General features: G+C 40.8%; 1 protein-coding gene across 1 annotated transcript in view; it reads left to right on the top strand.

Annotated features, from left to right (window-relative positions):
• The window catches only part of LOC102851165 (beta-galactosidase-1-like protein 2-like), a 92,725-nt gene that overhangs the window by 9,542 nt on the left and 65,470 nt on the right, over positions 1-17,713 (top strand). The window contains exons 4-7 of the mRNA XM_006892849.1: positions 6,695-6,892; positions 10,895-10,963; positions 11,494-11,589; positions 14,113-14,221. Coding sequence (XP_006892911.1) covers positions 6,695-6,892; positions 10,895-10,963; positions 11,494-11,589; positions 14,113-14,221 — 472 coding nt within the window. The remainder of the gene's footprint in view (positions 1-6,694; positions 6,893-10,894; positions 10,964-11,493; positions 11,590-14,112; positions 14,222-17,713) is intronic.

Raw genomic sequence — 17,713 nt, 5'->3', positions numbered from 1 at the left:
ATATTTCTTTAAGTAGAATCTATAAGCTGATCAGAAGTTATATATGTATATTTTAAAAAAACAACTGTTAATGTTTTCAAAATCACTTGTTCTAGTGGATCTGTCCAGAAGAGCTTCTTAGATGGACTCAAAAGTCTGAGGTGGGATCTTTTTTGTCTGATAAGAGCTACCATCCTCTATGTTAAGTCCTTAGTAAAACAGTTAGCATTAATTATTTTATTCACTATTTCATAGAATCATTTCAGTCAGACTCTACAAGCTTTTTTTTTTGACTGAACAGAGAAAGGTTCAATACTTTGTGTTTATTAGGCTGACCTTCAATACATTGTGTTTACTAAACTGAAGTTCAATACGTTTTTATTTGTTTGTTTCTAGATATAAAACAGTAGTGCTGCATAACTCAAGAGAGTTGGTTTTTTATTTTTGCAGTACTTTTGATTATTAGTGAAGGACTTCTTTTATTTCACAGTTACAATTCAATGTTTCTGCAAGTGAACTCGTGTTTGCACACATACTGGCTGCAGTATTTAGAGACTGTTGTCATCTGATTCATCCGTTTTGCCACTGTGTAACACAGACACCCATTTGACCTCCTTCTCCTCTGCCTTTGTAATGACTTTTGGTCTCTTCATCAAAAAACAAAGGTCCTCACCTCTGGGGCAATAGGCAACATTGTGATAATTGGGGAAAGAATTGAAATTGTCAATGATTTCATCTTGTTTGGATCAGCGATCAACACCTTTGGTAGTAGCAGTCAGATTAGGAGGTGTATTGAATTGTGCAAGTTTGCTGTAGGGGCCTCTGCAAAATTCTTATGAGCAATGATGTCAGTCCAAAGACTAAGGTGTGCCTAACTTAGGCCATGGCCTTTTCAATCACTTGTGATACATCTAAGGGCTAGACAATGCCTTTGAATTGAGCTGTTGGAGAACAATATCCCATGGCCTACCAAAAGAATAAATAGATATGTCTTGGAGAAAGTGGAACCAGAGTGCTCCTCAGAAGTAAGGATGGTGAAGCTTCATCTCTCATACTTTGGGCATGTTGTTAGAATTGGCCATTCTTTGGAGAAGAATATTATATTTGGAAAGATTGGTGAAAGAGTCTGCAGCAATGGGCTCATGTGTGTCAGAGATAACGAGAATGGCACAGAATAAGGCAGGGTTATACTTGACTTGACATCGCCTAACAACAATAACAGAAATGAGATAGGTCCAAGAAGAGGACTTTAGAGGATGCTGCTATATCATAAAGGACCCCTGGTGGCCTAGAGTTTATGGAGTTGCACTGCCAAACCAAAGGCAGGAGGTTTGAACTCACCAGCTGCTCTGCAAGAGAAGATGGGCAGTCTTCATGTGATATATAGCCCCTGAAAGCCTGATGGAGGGTCAGTTCTGAGTTGACTCAACAGTAATGTGTTACTTATATGATGAGGATGTCTGGTCTGCTAGACAGCTGGAAATTAATGTGTCTCATTGGAACCCTTACCACAGACTCAGTGTAGTTTCTGTTCATTTTTATCTGCACTTTACTTTACAATTAAATGATTAATTACCCTAAAATAAAGCACAGATGCAAAGGAACAGAAACTTCGGGGTGTGTGTGGGGGGGAATGTTAGTAGAAAGAAGGTGGATAATCTTGGTTTCTTTATACAAAGAATATTTCATCATGAATGAATGACCCACTAGGAAAAGCAATAGAAACAAAATGTGTTCTGCCAGAATTTGCTTCTTCTTCTGGTTGTTGTTATGTGCTGCTGAGTCACTTGCAACTCATAGCAACCCTATGTACAACAGCTCTGAACCCTCTTCTAAATTGAGTCAACCTTATTTTCTCTAACACATCTACTCCCATTACCCCAGTCACTGAGTCAATCTATCTCACCCAGGGTCTTCTTCTCTTGTGATGTCCCTCCACCCTTCCAAGCATGAAGTTCTTCTTCAAGGACTGGTCTCACCTTGCAGCATGTCCAGATTATGTCAGATAGAGCTTCAGAAACCTTGCCTCCAAGGAGAAGCATCTCCTAGCAGTTCATGGTATATTCAATACTCTTCTCCAGTACCCAGGTCAAAGGCATCAATTCTCCTTCTATCATTGCTAGTCTTTCTCCTGCTTTTTGATGCATAGCAAAACCATGGCACCCCAAGTACTCCGACACTCCCAGAGTTCCAACAGGCAGAGCCTTTGTGTTTAACTAGTTTTGGGGCTCAGTGCTGCAGAAGATTTCTCCTTGGCCCTATCCAACCCCAGATATGCCCACACTATTGAATTTACTTAGCTACTTCATATCAAGCACAGTTTCTTAAGTGAAGTCTCTCTGACTTTTACTCCAACCACGTACATACACAGTGTATGTATTTCTGTAATTTTGTTATTACTGGATTTATTATTCAAATCATTCTTATAGTTTTATTAATATTATAGTCATAATTGTAGTGACCATTATTAAATTTATAACCATTTCATGGTACTTTATCACATGCAAAGCTCTATTTCTGGTAACTTAGTTGTAAAGGAGTTGCACTGCCAACCCAGAGGCAGGCAGTTTGAATCCACCATCCTAGAGAAAGATGGGCAATCTTTTCCTGCGTAATTTACTGCTTCTGAAAACCCACTGGAAGGTCAGCTATGAGTTGAGTCCAACTCAGCAACAGTCTCTGGAGAAGTAAACCTAGATATAGACTCCTTAGTCATCAGCAAGGAACTGATTAGGGGGTGCTTGTTACTGGCAGATAAGTAGGTGGGGAGAAGGAGGCATCCAGACAAAAGAAAGGAGCAGGATGCTGTACTTTAGTAAAGAGCGAAGATTGTTTCATTTGAAATTCTGACCCGTGAATGAGGATTGCTGCCTAATTGGGTGATTACAAGTTTTATTATCACTTTTGAAACCAGAGAGAGAAATAGGAATGGTATGTATTTTCCCTGCAGATATCAATGTCCCTTTAAAAAATTTTTACTCTGATTTGAGTGAAGGCTATCAGAGAAAACTGACTTTCAACCAATAATTCATATTCAACAATTCATAAGAATTTTGTTTTGTGCCATTAATCACAATTTCCATACTTCTAGCACTTTTACCATTCTTTCCTATTTCTCTTTCCATTTTTCCTCATATAGTCCCTCCTGCCTTCTGAGATCAATCGCTAGCCTAATGAATATGCCCTTGTTTTTAAGAAGAGAATCTCTCTGCCTTCTCAGTTCTTCTTAAGCTTCATGTTGTTGTTAGGTGCTGTCAAGTCACATGCAACTTACAGTGACCCTGTGAACAACAGACCTGAACTCTCCTGTCCTGTGCCAACCTTGTTACCCCTGACACATTTGAGCTCATTGCCACAGATGCTGTATTAACCTATCTCGCTGAGGCTCTTCCTCTCCTTCTCTGTCCCTCCACCTTTCCAAGCACTATGGCTTCCTCCAAGAAATAGCCTTCTATTCCTTTATGAGACAAAGCTTGTCCATCCTTGTCTCCAAGGAGCACTCTGGTTGCACCTTCTTCAGGGCATATCTGTTTGTTCATTTGGAAGTCCATGGCATATTCAGTAGTCTTTTCCAGCACCACAACTCAAATACATTGGTTTGTCTTTTGTCATCCTTATTTATTGTCCAGCTCTCAGATGCATAACAGGTGATTAGAAAAACTATGGCTTCAATCAGGTGCACTTTAGTCTTTAAACTGATGTCATTGCTCTTCAGGATTTTAAAGGAGTCCCTAACATTGCAATACATCCTCCTAAACTCCTGACAGTGATACCAAGAGTGTTATTTGTAAGATGAAATCGTTAACAATTTCAGTTGGATCAAACCTAGAAGGAAAACTGATGAAGAATCTCTGGGAGCTAGGGCTGCACAGATGAGCATGGATATGCTGAGGATTCATTTCAGCTGTCCAGGGCCTCATTCTCTTAAGACAGGGCCCTGTAAACTTATGAAGGCCACAAGTAAATGTTTTTGACATTAGGAGCCTCAGTGTCAACTGTTTGCTGTGCTTTTGTAGTAGGAAAGCAGCTGTAGACAATTTATTATTATTATTATTATTATTATTATTATTATTCTAGTCTATTTACAAAATTCTAATACCTCACCCATCAAATTGTACAACTCCGTGATTAATCTCCCCCTCCCCTTGCTCATCCTTTTCCCTTTGCTTCCACCCTCCCCCCCACCTTGCACCCTTAGACTCATTCTACAATAATGGTTTTATACAATATTTGTCCTTGTGGGACTGAGTTCACTCAACATAATGCTCTTAAATCCCTCCCAAGTTAGGTAATAATTTACAAAATTATTGTTCCTGCATGCTGCGTAGTATTCATTGTGTGAATGTACCATAATTTCCCAATCCATTCGACTGTGGTTGGACATCTGGGCTGTTTCCATGTTCTTGCAATGGTGAATAACGCTGCTAAAAACATTGATACAGAAGTCTCCGTTTGTGCCTCTGTTTTCATTTTCTCGGGGTATATTTCAAGCAGTAGAATAGCTGGATAATATGGAATTTCTATGTTCAGCTTTTTGAGGAAACACCAAACTGAGTGGTTGTACCATTCTACAATCCCTCCAACAACAATTTATAAGAGTTCCTATCTCGTCACTCCCTCTCCAACATTTATTACTTGTTGCCCTGTTAAACTTGGCCACTGTTACTGGAGTAAACTGGTACCTCATTGTGGTTTTGAACAGCTGTAGACAATTTTAAAAGAATGAGTATGTGTGATGAGTAAAACTAATTATGTACACTAAAATTCTAGCTTCACATTTTATTTCATTTTTATGTGGCACAATATTGTTCTTCTAACACACACACACATATTTAAAAGTGTGTTTTAAAAAAATCCTACCTTTCAGATCTTACAAAAGTTCATTTGATCCTGAAGTTATAATTTGCCTTCCCCTGGCAGAAGTGTACAGGGAATAGAATCCCATTGGATTTTTTTCACTGTTAAATTTTAGAAATTATATTTGGATGACTTGACATAGTCTTGCACATAAAACATAATGTTAGACACAAAATATAAAGGAGAAAGGATAGCAAGGTTGGCATTCTATATTAAAGATATAAAAACCCAATTGAAACTATTATCTCTAATACATCAAAACATGCTAAAATACTTTTATATCAATTATTGATAAAAATATTGAAAGCAGATCATTGGATTTTTCATTTATAAGTCAACCTCAAGGCTTACAGCAATTGGAACAGGTATAAACTCTATGTTACGAAGGAAGAAGCTCATGCACTAACCCCAAATGGGTAACAGCTAAGATTCCTTTCCAGATCTCCCATTGCAGATGTTGTTTGCCCTCTTACTGGTGGTCCTTTGGAAACTGACACTCACAAGGAGCCTTAGACAAAACTCCCATGCTAGCAGTAGATGTCTGGGTCACCTTCTGCTCTGTGGGCATCTTCAGTCCCTAGTCTCTTACCAGGTCAGTGGATCTCCACTTATGCATCAGAATCTGCTGAGAACTTTTGAAACATAGTGACTCACCCAGGTTTTTCCTGTTACCTGAAAGTGTTCCTATGAAACCTCTATGAAGTTAAAATGGAATAAAGCAAATCAGCAATTAAATTTTTCTTTTTAACATTCACAGACTTCCATCCCCCCCCCAAAAAAAAAAACGCCTACTGAGTGTCATTGAGGTGTCAAATGTCATAATGGTTACCCATGGTGGATGGTGTTTGGTGGATCTCCCAGTTTAGACAAGTTTGGAAGCAGGGGTGGCATCCACTTCCTAAACAACATGCCTCTGGAAACTCTGTGAACTTTGAGAAATGATGATAATTATAGAAAGGCTTCAGGTCTTTTGTTCATAGGGTTGTTACGAGTCATGCCCAACTTAATGGCAATCAACAACAACAAACGAATCGTGTCAGAAAACACATACAACCTAAAGTTTTAACGCTGTTCACAGACACAGTTCAAAGCCAGAGGAGGATGCTGAGATTCCAAGTACAGTTCTCAGGGGGGAGCTTCGTGAGGCAAGTCTTGCTGCTCTGGGTGTGTGCTGCCCCTTTTAACATCTTGCTGCACAACAAAGGCTCGACACCAGATTCAATTTTTGCCTTTTTTTCCATTTAAAAAAAATTCCAACAACAGAAAACAAACTCCTCTTCTAACAGTAAGATAGATATTTTGTAAAAGCAAAGCAGTGTAAACTTTCAAAAAGTAAGTGATGCCTGTACTGTGTACCACCTCTAGAGGTTTGAACATTGGGCACTGGTAACTTTTAGTAATTCCCGGATGACTCACAAATGCTTGTAGCTTTGAGCTGGCAACTGCAGAAACCTGTGCTCACCTGCTCCCTCATCCCCAAGGCCAGAAGGCAGCTCTTCAGCTTGCTGAGGATCCCTTTCCTGTGTCAGTGTGACCCTAAAACATCCTCACTCCCTTTTAGCACCCACACCTTCCTGTGGAAAACTGTTTATCTTATTCCTGACTATGATGCCAGCTTACTTTCCCCTACAGCCCAAATCTAATAGTGATTCTGAAGAAAGGCTCTTTCCAAGGTTTGGCTAAACTGGATGAAGTGGAACTTTTCTGAAATACCCTAGCAGCAGGCTCTCTTAAAATACAGGCATAGATTCTGTATGGGAGAAGAGGAAGCCCATCTCTTCTCTGGGACCCTGACTCTCCTCTCTCTGGCCCATTATAGGCTGCTTTCTGGCTTAGTGACTATCTCCACTCTTTACAGATTGGATTGGCAAAATCTCATCCCTCCTTGGCTAAAACATCGCCAGTTAGGGCTGCAGGCAGAAGGCCAGAACTTCATGCTGGAGGGCTCCACCTTCTGGATCTTCGGGGGCTCTGTGCACTACTTCCGGGTGCCCAGGCAGTACTGGAAGGACCGCTTGCTGAAGCTGAAGGCCTGTGGGTTGAACACCCTCACCACGTGAGTGCTGCCCAGCCCCATTCCACCGACCCTGGAGACTATCTGAATCCTAGACCCAGAGGCCAGGGCATTTTCATGTCAGACTCAGCTAGGGTTCTCTCTTGTGTTTAGAAAATATGTTCAGATTGTAAACTGAGGGATCATGTAAGCTAAGCTTTGGCTGAGTTTTGTAAAGAAACAAATACCAGAATTGGAATTAGCCCAAGTCATGTGCCTATGTCTAATGAGTATGACAGTCTCTTTCCCCAAAGCCTCATAGAACTCCAGATTAATGGGGACAGTAAGATGTGAAATGGAGGTAAAGACTAGAAAAACAGAACTAGAAAAGATGTTGTACACAAGAGTGTGGTAAAGGGAATGAGTATGTATGTGGAAGGTGAATAGCAGTACCATGATTAATTAGGTAAATATTTATGATGTTTTTAAAAGTTTCCATTTACATAACAAGTAAGTGTGATCTTCAAAATGGTTGCCACGAGAAGCTGTTCTTTTAGCATTCTTCTTTCAGAAGAAGGTCAACAACTGCAGTCTTTGACATTGATTGCATTTTAATATCAAGAAAACAAAGTTTCTCCCCACTGAATCAATTGGCAACACCATTCAAGAAATTGAAGTTGTTAACAATTTCATCTTGCTCAGCTCTATATCAACACTCTTGGCACCAGCAGTCAGGAAATAAAAATATTAGTTGTTTTGAGAAAGCAACTGCATTGGGACCTCTCTAAAGGGCTAAAGGGCAACAATATCAGTCTAAAGACTAACGTGTGCCTTATTCAGGCCATGGTCTTCTCAGTAGCTTGCTATGCATCTGAGAGCTGGGCAGTGACTAAGGATGATAAAAGAAGAATTGATGTCTTTGAGTTGTGGTGCTGGAGAAGAGTATTGAATATACCATGAGCTGTCAAGAGAACAAACAGGTCTGTCCTAGAGAGGGTGAAACCAGTTTGCTCCTTGGAGGCAATGATTGTGAGGCTCCATTTCACTTACTTTGGATATGTTGCCAGAAGTCCTTGGAAAAAGACATGATTAAAAGGGTGGAGGGACAGCACAGGAGAGGAAGACCCTGGGTGAAACAGATTGATATAGTAACTGGGGTAATGAGAGTAGGTGTGTCCGAGACAATGAAATTTGCTCAAGGTAGGGCAGGGTTCAAAGCTTTTGTTCACAGTGTCACTATGAGTTGTAGTCCACTCGACAGTGTATACAACAACTTGTAGAGTGGTCTTAAAAATGTCAGTGTAGGACTGGCATAGTGATGGACACAGGATAGACAATCAAAGATTGAGTGAATAATTGAAAATAGACAATCAGTTGTGAGCAATCTTGATCTTTCAGTGGATTGTTTTATGTTTATGGGGTTGTTTTGTTTTGTTTTCAAAATTACTGACAGATATTTTAATTGAGATCAGGGAAATAAAGTTGGAGACTATCAAATTATGTTATTCCATTTTCAGACAAAACCATGCGATTCAGGGAGATGGATTTTCTTGCTTGGTTTATAAATTGACCTGGAAGACAATTCCCAAAATGTATTAAAGGAGTGTTTGAATTGTGACAACATTGTCACGATAACTGTGTGCAATTTAAGGACTGTTTTATTTGTAAGTTCTGATAATAGGGTTACCATAACATGCTATCATGAAGGAGTATTATAGGAATATTTCAGAGGTCTGTATTTTGCCTTACAAAAGCAGGACAGTCTGTGTTTGCTGAAATGTGAAATACAAATTAGAAGTGAGAAAAGCCTTCCTCTCTTTTGACCTGTGTATATTCCATACAGTTGAGTCTCCACTAGAGGCCAGGGGAGGGGTGTATGAGGAGGGGAAGCAGTTCTCATCACTATTACCAGGTGTCAACTCAGTGAGACCTCATACTTCCTTATCTTTCCTTTAGAGTTTAGATTCTCCATTTAGTTGGTTGGATTGATATATACTTTGTTGAAAGCAGGGCTGATAATTTGGCTCTCCTCTTCTACTTTTAAAAAGAATTTGTTTTCTATTTTTATCCCTATTGATAATAAGGACAGCAGAAACATACACCACTGCCAGTTTCTGCTATACAGTTCATTGATACTGATTTCTCTCTTCAAGTTGTGCTTCAAATTCTCAAACACATTTTCTGAGTTGTTCTTCCCTATCAACATAAGCTCCCTGCCCTCTAAGGTTCCTGTCTAACCTTTTAAGTTATTGTCAGCTTGATCTTGTATATATAGATCATAAAAGAGCATAATGCTGAAAAACAGATGATTCCTTATTAATGAAACTATTGTTTGGTTTTAAGGAAAAAATCAGGGGATTTTTTTATGAAAGGTTTAAAGATTATATTAGACCCTTTACTCTAGTTTTAATCTTTTGCAATAAAGTTAATCTTTGTAGAAAGCTGGCCTGTGGTCAGTTGTGTGGGACCGCTGAGTCAGCAGGTCTGTACTTCACCCAGCCCTGTTGACATTCTCACCCTTCTCCTAACACAATCTGACCTTAGTCCCTCAGGAACGTGCCCTGGATTCTCTAAGGCAGCTTGTTATTAGTTGCCATCTGTGGACCTTCACTCATGGTGACCTTATCTGTAACAGAACAAAATGCTTGAGTTCTGTTGCATTGTACCTTCCAACATGAGCAGCTCATCTTCTAGCCCTATATTGGGCAATATTTTCTTCTGATCCATAAGATTTTATAGATCACAACAAATTGTGCCTAACATTGAGAAGAATGAGAATCCCAGAAAGTGTGATTGTGCTCATGCAAAACCTATACTTAGACCAGAAGCTTTCATCAGAACAGAGCAAGAAAACACTGCATAATTCAAAATCAGGAAGGGAGTGCATCAGGGATATGTCTTGTCTTCATACCTTTTCAATCTATATATGAAACAGATCATTCAGGAGGCTGGGCTTTGTGAAGAACGTAGCATTAGAATTGGAGAAAGACTTATCAACAACATGTATTGTGTATATGACACAATCTTGCTCACTGAAACTGAGGAGGACCTGCAAAAAGTCTTTATGGATTGAAGCTCAATATCAAGAAGACAAAGATTCTCACCACTGGGCCAATTGGCAGCATGATGGATGGAAAAGAGATTGAAATTGTTAACAATTTTATCTTGTTCAAATCCATAGTGAACTCTTGGCACCAGCGTCAGGAAATAAAAAAATGAATTTTGCTGAGAATGTCTGCTGTCAGGGACTTCTTCTGAGTGCTGAAAAACTATATCAGTCTAGAGATTAAGGTGTGCTTGACCTAGGCCATGATATTTGCAATTATTTACTATGCATGTGAAAGCTTAGGATGACAGAAGAAGAATCGATGCCCTTGGGTTGTGGTGCCAAAGAAAAGTATTGAAGGTACCATGGATGGCCAAGAGAGCAGACAGATCTGTCCAGGAGAAGATGAAATCAGGTTGCTCTTTAGAGGCAAGGATTGTGAAGCTCTGTCTCATACTTTGGGCATGTTGCCAGGAACAATCAATCCCTGGAGAAAAACATGCTTGGACAGGTAGAGCCACAGTGCTGGAGAAGACTCTGGATGAGATGGATTGACACAATAACTGGGAAAAATGGGTAGGTGTTTCAGAGACAATGAAACTGTTTCAGGATAGGGCAGGGCTCAGAGCTATTGTTCTTTAGGTCACTATGAATTGCAGGCTACTCGATGCCACCTAACAACATTTTTGGGAAGTAGATTGTCAGGCCTTTGTTTCTAGTTTCTCTTACTCTGGAAGCTGTTGCGACCAGCTGCTGTTTACCCTGTGTGACCCTGCCAGTATTTTAAATACCTGTGCTGTAACTTCTAGCATCACAGTACAGTGTAAGCCACCATAGCTTGAAACACTGACGTGAGTCCTGCAGTCAGTTCTTGCTTGTTTTCCCAAAGACATTAGGATAGTACATTTAAAAAACACAATACTAACAGTGCATGTGGGTTTTAGGGACAAAGAAGATAACCTACAAAATTACATGTAATGAATGAAAATCTCTTGACTCTAATTCTATTTCTGTTACAGTTATGTTCCATGGAACCTCCATGAGCCAGAAAGAGGCAAATTTGACTTCTCTGGAAACCTGGATCTGGAGTAGGTGTTGATGTTACTTCTGCAGCAGGTTCTGGGTAGGACACAGAGAAGTGGCCACCTGAGAGTCTGAAGCCTGTTTCTCAGGATGCTCAGAAAGGCTCTGCATTCGGGATCAGATGTTAAACTTGGTGGGGCGGGGCCTACAGCTTCTGTGCCCAGAACTAGCACTGTACCAGTTACTGCACCAGGTACTGTGTGGACCTGTGCCTGTTTAGGTTATGGTGACTCCTAGGGGTCAGTTCCACTGTTTGGATGCTATCAGCACAGTCCTTGAACCCTTCTTCCTTAGCTCTCTTTGGTTCTGTGTAAATAATGAAAACCCCTTTTCCCTGGGATGCCTCTACTTTTGGATTCCTTGCTCTGCTGGTGGGAGAGTCGTTGCCTTTGCTTCACTAGCCTTGTCCCCAGGTTGAACGAGAACACTCTATGCTCTGGGTTTGTTTCCTGTGCTGGGCATCTTCCCTTTCCTCTTCCTCCACCCTCAGCCCATCTCTCAATGTCAGAGTCCCCAACACTGTCTCCCTCCCTAGGGCCTTTATCTGGATGGCTGCGGAGCTTGGACTGTGGGTGATTCTGCGCCCAGGCCCCTATATCTGCAGTGAGATCGACCTTGGGGGCTTGCCCAGGTATGCAGGGCTGGGAAGGACCACAAATCGCTGGGTCTGTGTTCTTACGCAAAATGCTGATGACAAAATGGAGCCATTGTATTTAGAAGCACACAATTCCATTCTGGATTGTATTTACTTTTGAGAGTGAATGGAAGCCAAAAAGGACTTTTTTAAATGATGTCATAACTATGGCCTTGTAAAAATCCCTGTGTTTTTCCCCCTTCTCCTCTGTAAAAAGCAGCAGGTAGAGAACTGACCACTCGGAGGGCATTTATTTCATCAGGATTCTATCCTTTAGTTGGAATCCAAGCGTAGCTGTTCAGCTTTGCTGGAATCTCACTTTCTCTGTTCTCAAAACAGGAAAAAGACTACTTGCCTTGTGCATTTCTCAAGAATGTTACTAGCAAAAAAAAAAAAGAATGTTATTAGCATTTTTTTTTAAGTCAAACTATTTAAATTCAGGAAAATACATTATGGTTGCATCTTCAAATCTGAGTCATTCATTTATTATCTTATGCATAGTGACAGCCAAACTCAGTAGAACTCAGTGCAATAATCTGTTGTGAGAGTAAGATCTGGACAGGAGTCATCCCTAGTTGACACAATTGTTGTCATTATTTCCTAGCGATCACACTTCTTGTCTATATGAAAGTCTTGCCCATCCTCATGCGGCAGCAGTTAGACTGCTCTGCCGGCCTACCAGTCCCAGGGGACCGAGGCAGTCCTGTGTGTGGTTGGGCTTTCCCCAGGGAGCGACCTCTCACAGCTCAGATGCACCAGCCACTTGTTTTGTTTTCTGTTTCCAACACGACACAGTCCTTTCCCAAGGGCACAGTGGGTTTGGTCTTCTCCACCTGGGCCACCTCACCTCTGTGTCATCTCTCCTGGTGCAGAGATGGCTCTTGCCCTGTGCATTTCAAATTGGTGCATTTTGGGGTTTTTTAAATGGTTTTATTCATTCATTGTTGCACATTTTTCTCCCTCCCCCTCCTCAGTCCACTTTGCAATGCACCTCTTGTTCTAGATTGTTGTCCTACATACAACACTTAACATTCCTTTCCGATAGTTCTTCCCCTCATCTGTTCCAATGCAGTGTTCATTATCTACCCACTCTTTTCCTATTCTCCCCACATGTTTTATAACAAATATTGTTATGCAGTGTCCTTTTGTGACTCAGCATAATGTCCTCTAGTCTCAGCCATATTGTGTGATGTTTTACAACTTCATTGTTTTTCAAAGCTGCTTAATATTTTATTGTGAGAATGTACCATAGTTCTCCTATCCATTTGTTTTTTGATGGGCATACCCCAGCAACAGTAGCTAAGTTCAACATGATGGCAAACAATAAATGCTGGAGAGATTGCAGAGAGATTGGAACATTTGCTACTGGTGAGAGTGTAAAATGGTAAGACCACTATGGAAAGTCATCTAACACTTTCTCAAAGTTTGAAAATAGAAATTCCATTTGACCCAGCAACTCCACTACTGGGAATATATCCCTAAAGAAACCAGAGCCACGACTCAAGCAGATGTATGCACACTTATGTCTAATATTGTGTTATTCAGAATAGCAAAGAGAAGAAATTGATGCATGTTGGTTGAAAGTTTTCTTGGGCTCAGCTGGGCCAAGCACAGTTACTTGTGGGCTCAGTGTCTGCTGTTAAAGGCACAGGTGCATACGATACCCACCTAGAGAGGCAGGTAGGAGCACTAGACCACAGGTTGCTGAAACTGAATGGGAGGAAAACACTGTTTTAGGGAACATAATGTGGAGATGTTAAGCTGGACAAACCTACTTTCTCTTCTTTATTTATCTAGCACAAATCAATATTAAATCTTTTACTAGGAAAAAAAAGTGTTTTCTGAGAATTTCAAGTAGGAAGTAAAATACCATGACTCTGGCTTTGGAACTAACCCCTGGTGTTCTCTGTTCATTTGTGGGGTTTTATGACCCTAACACCAAGTTGAAAAATGCTTCTCATCTTGCTCACTGCGTCCTCCTGGGCTGAGCTCTGCAGAGCTGGTGGGACTGTGCAAATGCTTCTTTCCTGCCAGGCTGAGCCTCTGGACCAATGATGGACAACAGAGTGATTTCTTTTTACCCCAATTTCAGACCTGTTTTTCCTTTGGGGCAAGAGGAGGGCTGGCTGAGTTTGTCTTCTCCTTCCCCAGTGGTTCCTGGCTCTTTGTTATCACCCCTTTGTAATAAGATTATAAAGTGAGTGCTGGAAACCAGGCCAAAATGTAAGCCTTCTGAGTGGACCCAATGTAGAGTTTGTCTTAGTTTGACCCAGAGTTCTGCCCATAGCCTTAAATGAGAGGTATGATCCCTGCTGGCACTGGTGACCCTTAGTAGGGTTTCAAGGATGAGTGTACAAGCTCTGACAGGTTTTAAACAACCCTTTCCTTTCCTTTCCTGCATGGATGGGCGTACTTTGGGGAGTGGGGTGGGGATCAATCTGAAGGCATTCCTCTTTTACTTCACCATCACTATACCAATCAAGCAACAGTGAGACTAACTTTCCCCTTTCTCACTGTAAGCTGGCTGCTCCAAGACCCCAACATGAAGCTGAGAACCACGTACAAGGGCTTTGCTGATGCTGTGGATCATTACTTTGATCATCTGATGTCCAGGGTGGTCCCACTCCAGGTAAAAGCAGCCTGATTCCTTTCTTTTCTGCCTGCCCTCCTGTGGGTGATCATATCCCACACTAGCTCTTAGGCTCAGGGCTCAAGTGCTTGTCAGCATATAAATGCACCCTTCTTCAGTCCCTGACTGAGCTATTGGCCTGACTGTAATTTTTTCTTCCAACTAGTTCATTCATCACTGACAGTAAAAACTGAGAAGGACTGAAAATTACAAAATGTACGTGCCTGGAACAATAGCCAGAATGGAAAAATTACAGGTTGAAACAGTAGGATGAGTGATTTGAAGAGCCACAATGAACCCTAGTAGGAGCTGATGCAGGAGATTGGATTATTGCAAGGACTGTAGAGAGTGACATACTTCCAAAGCCTTGCTGTCAACATCTGTGCTTGGGCAAGGCACCATTATTTCAGAGTCTGCTGCTCAGGAGATTTGGTTGCTACTCCATGTGCACATTGCCCTTGTTTTAAGAAAAATATGTTTATTGTAAAAATAGGATAACTAGTAAAACACATCTGCAGTTCCAAGGCAGGAAGGGGTGGGAGCAGAGGGGTGAAGGTGGGCAAGGGGGGAAAAAAAAAAATCACAGGGTCGCGAGACAGGGGGTAAAGGAAATGAGAAAGATCCTGTGGGGACCCAAAAAGGCAGGGTAACTGTGTGCATAGTCCAATGGTGATTAATTTTATAAAATACTATTATGGGAATGATTGCATAAAACACAATGTGAATGAAGGAAAGTGTGAAACACATTGTATACAAATTTGGTGTACAACTCAATATAAAATATTTATAAAGAGATACTAGGTTTCTAAAAAGGCATAGACTCCTGATTTTATCATTCAAGTTATTGTTCCAGATTATCAACATTATAAAGATTCCAGTTTCACCCTGTACACATAACTGATGCAGGAAGTTTAAAGACCTATTTGTAACTGACTGTGCCATTTAAGAGCTCTATGTTTATGGTGTTGTTTCAGGGCATATGTGATTGAGAGGTCAGGCAGCGTCAGAATTACACTGTTTCCAGCAACTGTACAGAACAGTGATTGATAGTGCTTATTCTGTGGCACTATGGCTTAGTTATCATACAGAGGGAGCCTATCTGGGCCGGTAAAACAGCAGCGAGTCCTGGATACGGTTCAAGGACTTTCCTCTGCAGCAAAAAAGGTGTGTGGCATGCATTTTAAATCCAAAACTTCTGTGGTAAAGTAGTTTTGCAGAGAAGTCTCTTAATATCTCATGGGATGATTATAGGAAATAAAAAAGCAAGGCTGGATATAATTATCATACTTGCTTCTGCAAAACCAGATAGAGTCACATTAAAAAATTAGTACATCAATATAAAGCTGCTCTTGAGTCAGTGTTCACATTGCACATAGATCAATGAAAATGTTTGATCACGGTTAGAGTTTCCAGACAAACTATAAGACCTTCAGTTAAATTTGAACATTGTTATTATTGTTCTTATGTGCTGTTAAGTCACCTGTGACTCATAGTGACCCTGTGTACAACAGTTCTAAACCCTGCTCTATCCTCTTCCAATCTTATTGTCTCTGACACACATACCCCTATTACCCCACTCACTGAATCAATCCATCTCATCCAGGGTCTTCCTCTCTTGCACTGTGCCTCCACACTTCCAAGCATGATGTCCCTCTTCAAGGACTGGTCCCTCTTTGCAACATGTCCAAAATAGGTCAGACAAAGCTTCATAACCCTTGCCTCCAAGAAGTATCCTGGTTTTACCTTTTCTAGGACAAACCTGTTTGTTGTCTTACTAGTCCATGGTATGCTCTTCTCCACCACCATGGCTCAAAGGAATCAATTCTCCTTCTATCATCCCTAGTCATTGTCTAGCTATCTGATGCATAGCAAGTAATTGCAAAAACTGTGACCTGGATCAGGTACACCTTAGTCTCCAGACTGACATCATTGCTCCGCAGTACTTTGGAGAGGTCTCTAACAGCAGACTTTCCCAATACAATTTGTCTTTTAATTTCCTGGCTGCTGGAACCAAGAGATTGTGGAGCCAAGCAAACTTAAGCTGTTAACAATCTCAATCTCTTCACCATCTATCATGATGCTGCCAATCAGCCCAGGACTGAGATTGTTTTCTTGATATTGAGTTTCAACCCATATTGGAGGCTGCAGTCCTTGACCTTCTACACCAAGTGTTTTAGGTCCTCTTCGGTTTCAGGAAGCAGGGTTGTGTCATCTGTAAGAAGCAGATTGTTGATGAGTCTTCCTCCAATCCTATTGCCACATTTCTCCTCACAGAGCCCAGCCTCCCGGATAATCTCTTTTGCATATAGATTGAAAAGGTATGGAGATAGAACACATCCTGGTGTATACCCTTTCCAATTATGAGCCATGTAGTTTTTCCCTGCTCTGTTCTGATGAATGCCTCCTGGCCCAAGTATAGGCTTCACATAAGCATGTTGTTGGATTCCCATTCTTCTCAGAGGTAGCCACAGTTTCTTGTTGGTCCACACAGTAAAATGCCTTTGCATAATTAATGAAACACAGACATTCCTCTTGTACGACCTGTTTTCAGCCAAGATCTATCTAACATTAGCTACAATATTCCTAGTATCATGGCCTCTTCTAAACCCAGCCTGCACTTCTGGCAATTCTCTGTTGATGTGATGTTCCAGTTATTTTTTGATCATTTTCATCAGAATCTTGCTTGCACAGAATAGTAATGATATTGTTCTATAATTTTCACACTCTGTCAGATCACCTGTCTTTGGAATGGAACAAATATAAACCTCTTCCATTCAGTTGGCCAGGTGGTTTGTCCTTCAGATTTCTAGGCACAACTTGGTGAGCACATTCAGGGTAGAGTCTGTTGAAATATATCAATTGATTGCAGCATTAGATTAAAAAAAATACTTTTAACATAAATGTCACAAATCATAAAACATACTAACTGTTTATAGGTGCCATATAGTCGAGTACAATTCATAGTGACGATGAACAACAGATCTGAACCCTGTCCTATCCTGTGCCATCCTCACAATCTCTGACACTCCCAAGTCCATTGCTGCAGTCACTGTGTGAACCCATCTGGTTAAGACTCTTCCTCTCCTTCGATGTCCCGCCACCTTTACAGCATGATGTTCCTCTCCAAGGAATAACCTCTCCTAGCAACATACTCAAAATATGTGAGATGAAACATCATTATCTTTGTCTCCTAGGAACACTCTGGCTGTACCTTCTCCATCATATCTGTTCTTTGACAGTCCATGAGGTATTCAGTACTATTTTCCAACACCACAGTTAAGTGAAATCAATATTTCTTCTGTCATCCTTAGTAATGTCCAGCTCTCAGATGCATAGCAAATGATTTAAATGACCATAGCCTGAATCAAGAGCACCATGGTACTCAAACTGACATCATTGCTCCTGAATAATTTTGAGAGGTCCCTGACTACAGAGTTTTCCAGTGCAATATACATTTTGATCTCCTGATGGCTAGTACCAAGGTTATTGATT

Source organism: Elephantulus edwardii, unplaced genomic scaffold, assembly GCF_000299155.1.
Source record: "Elephantulus edwardii isolate Elephantulus edwardi_28Jun2011 unplaced genomic scaffold, EleEdw1.0 scaffold00120, whole genome shotgun sequence".
Lineage (NCBI taxonomy): Eukaryota > Metazoa > Chordata > Mammalia > Macroscelidea > Macroscelididae > Elephantulus > Elephantulus edwardii.
Note: the sequence above shows the minus strand (reverse complement) of the source record. Positions and strands in the feature narration are given on the sequence as shown.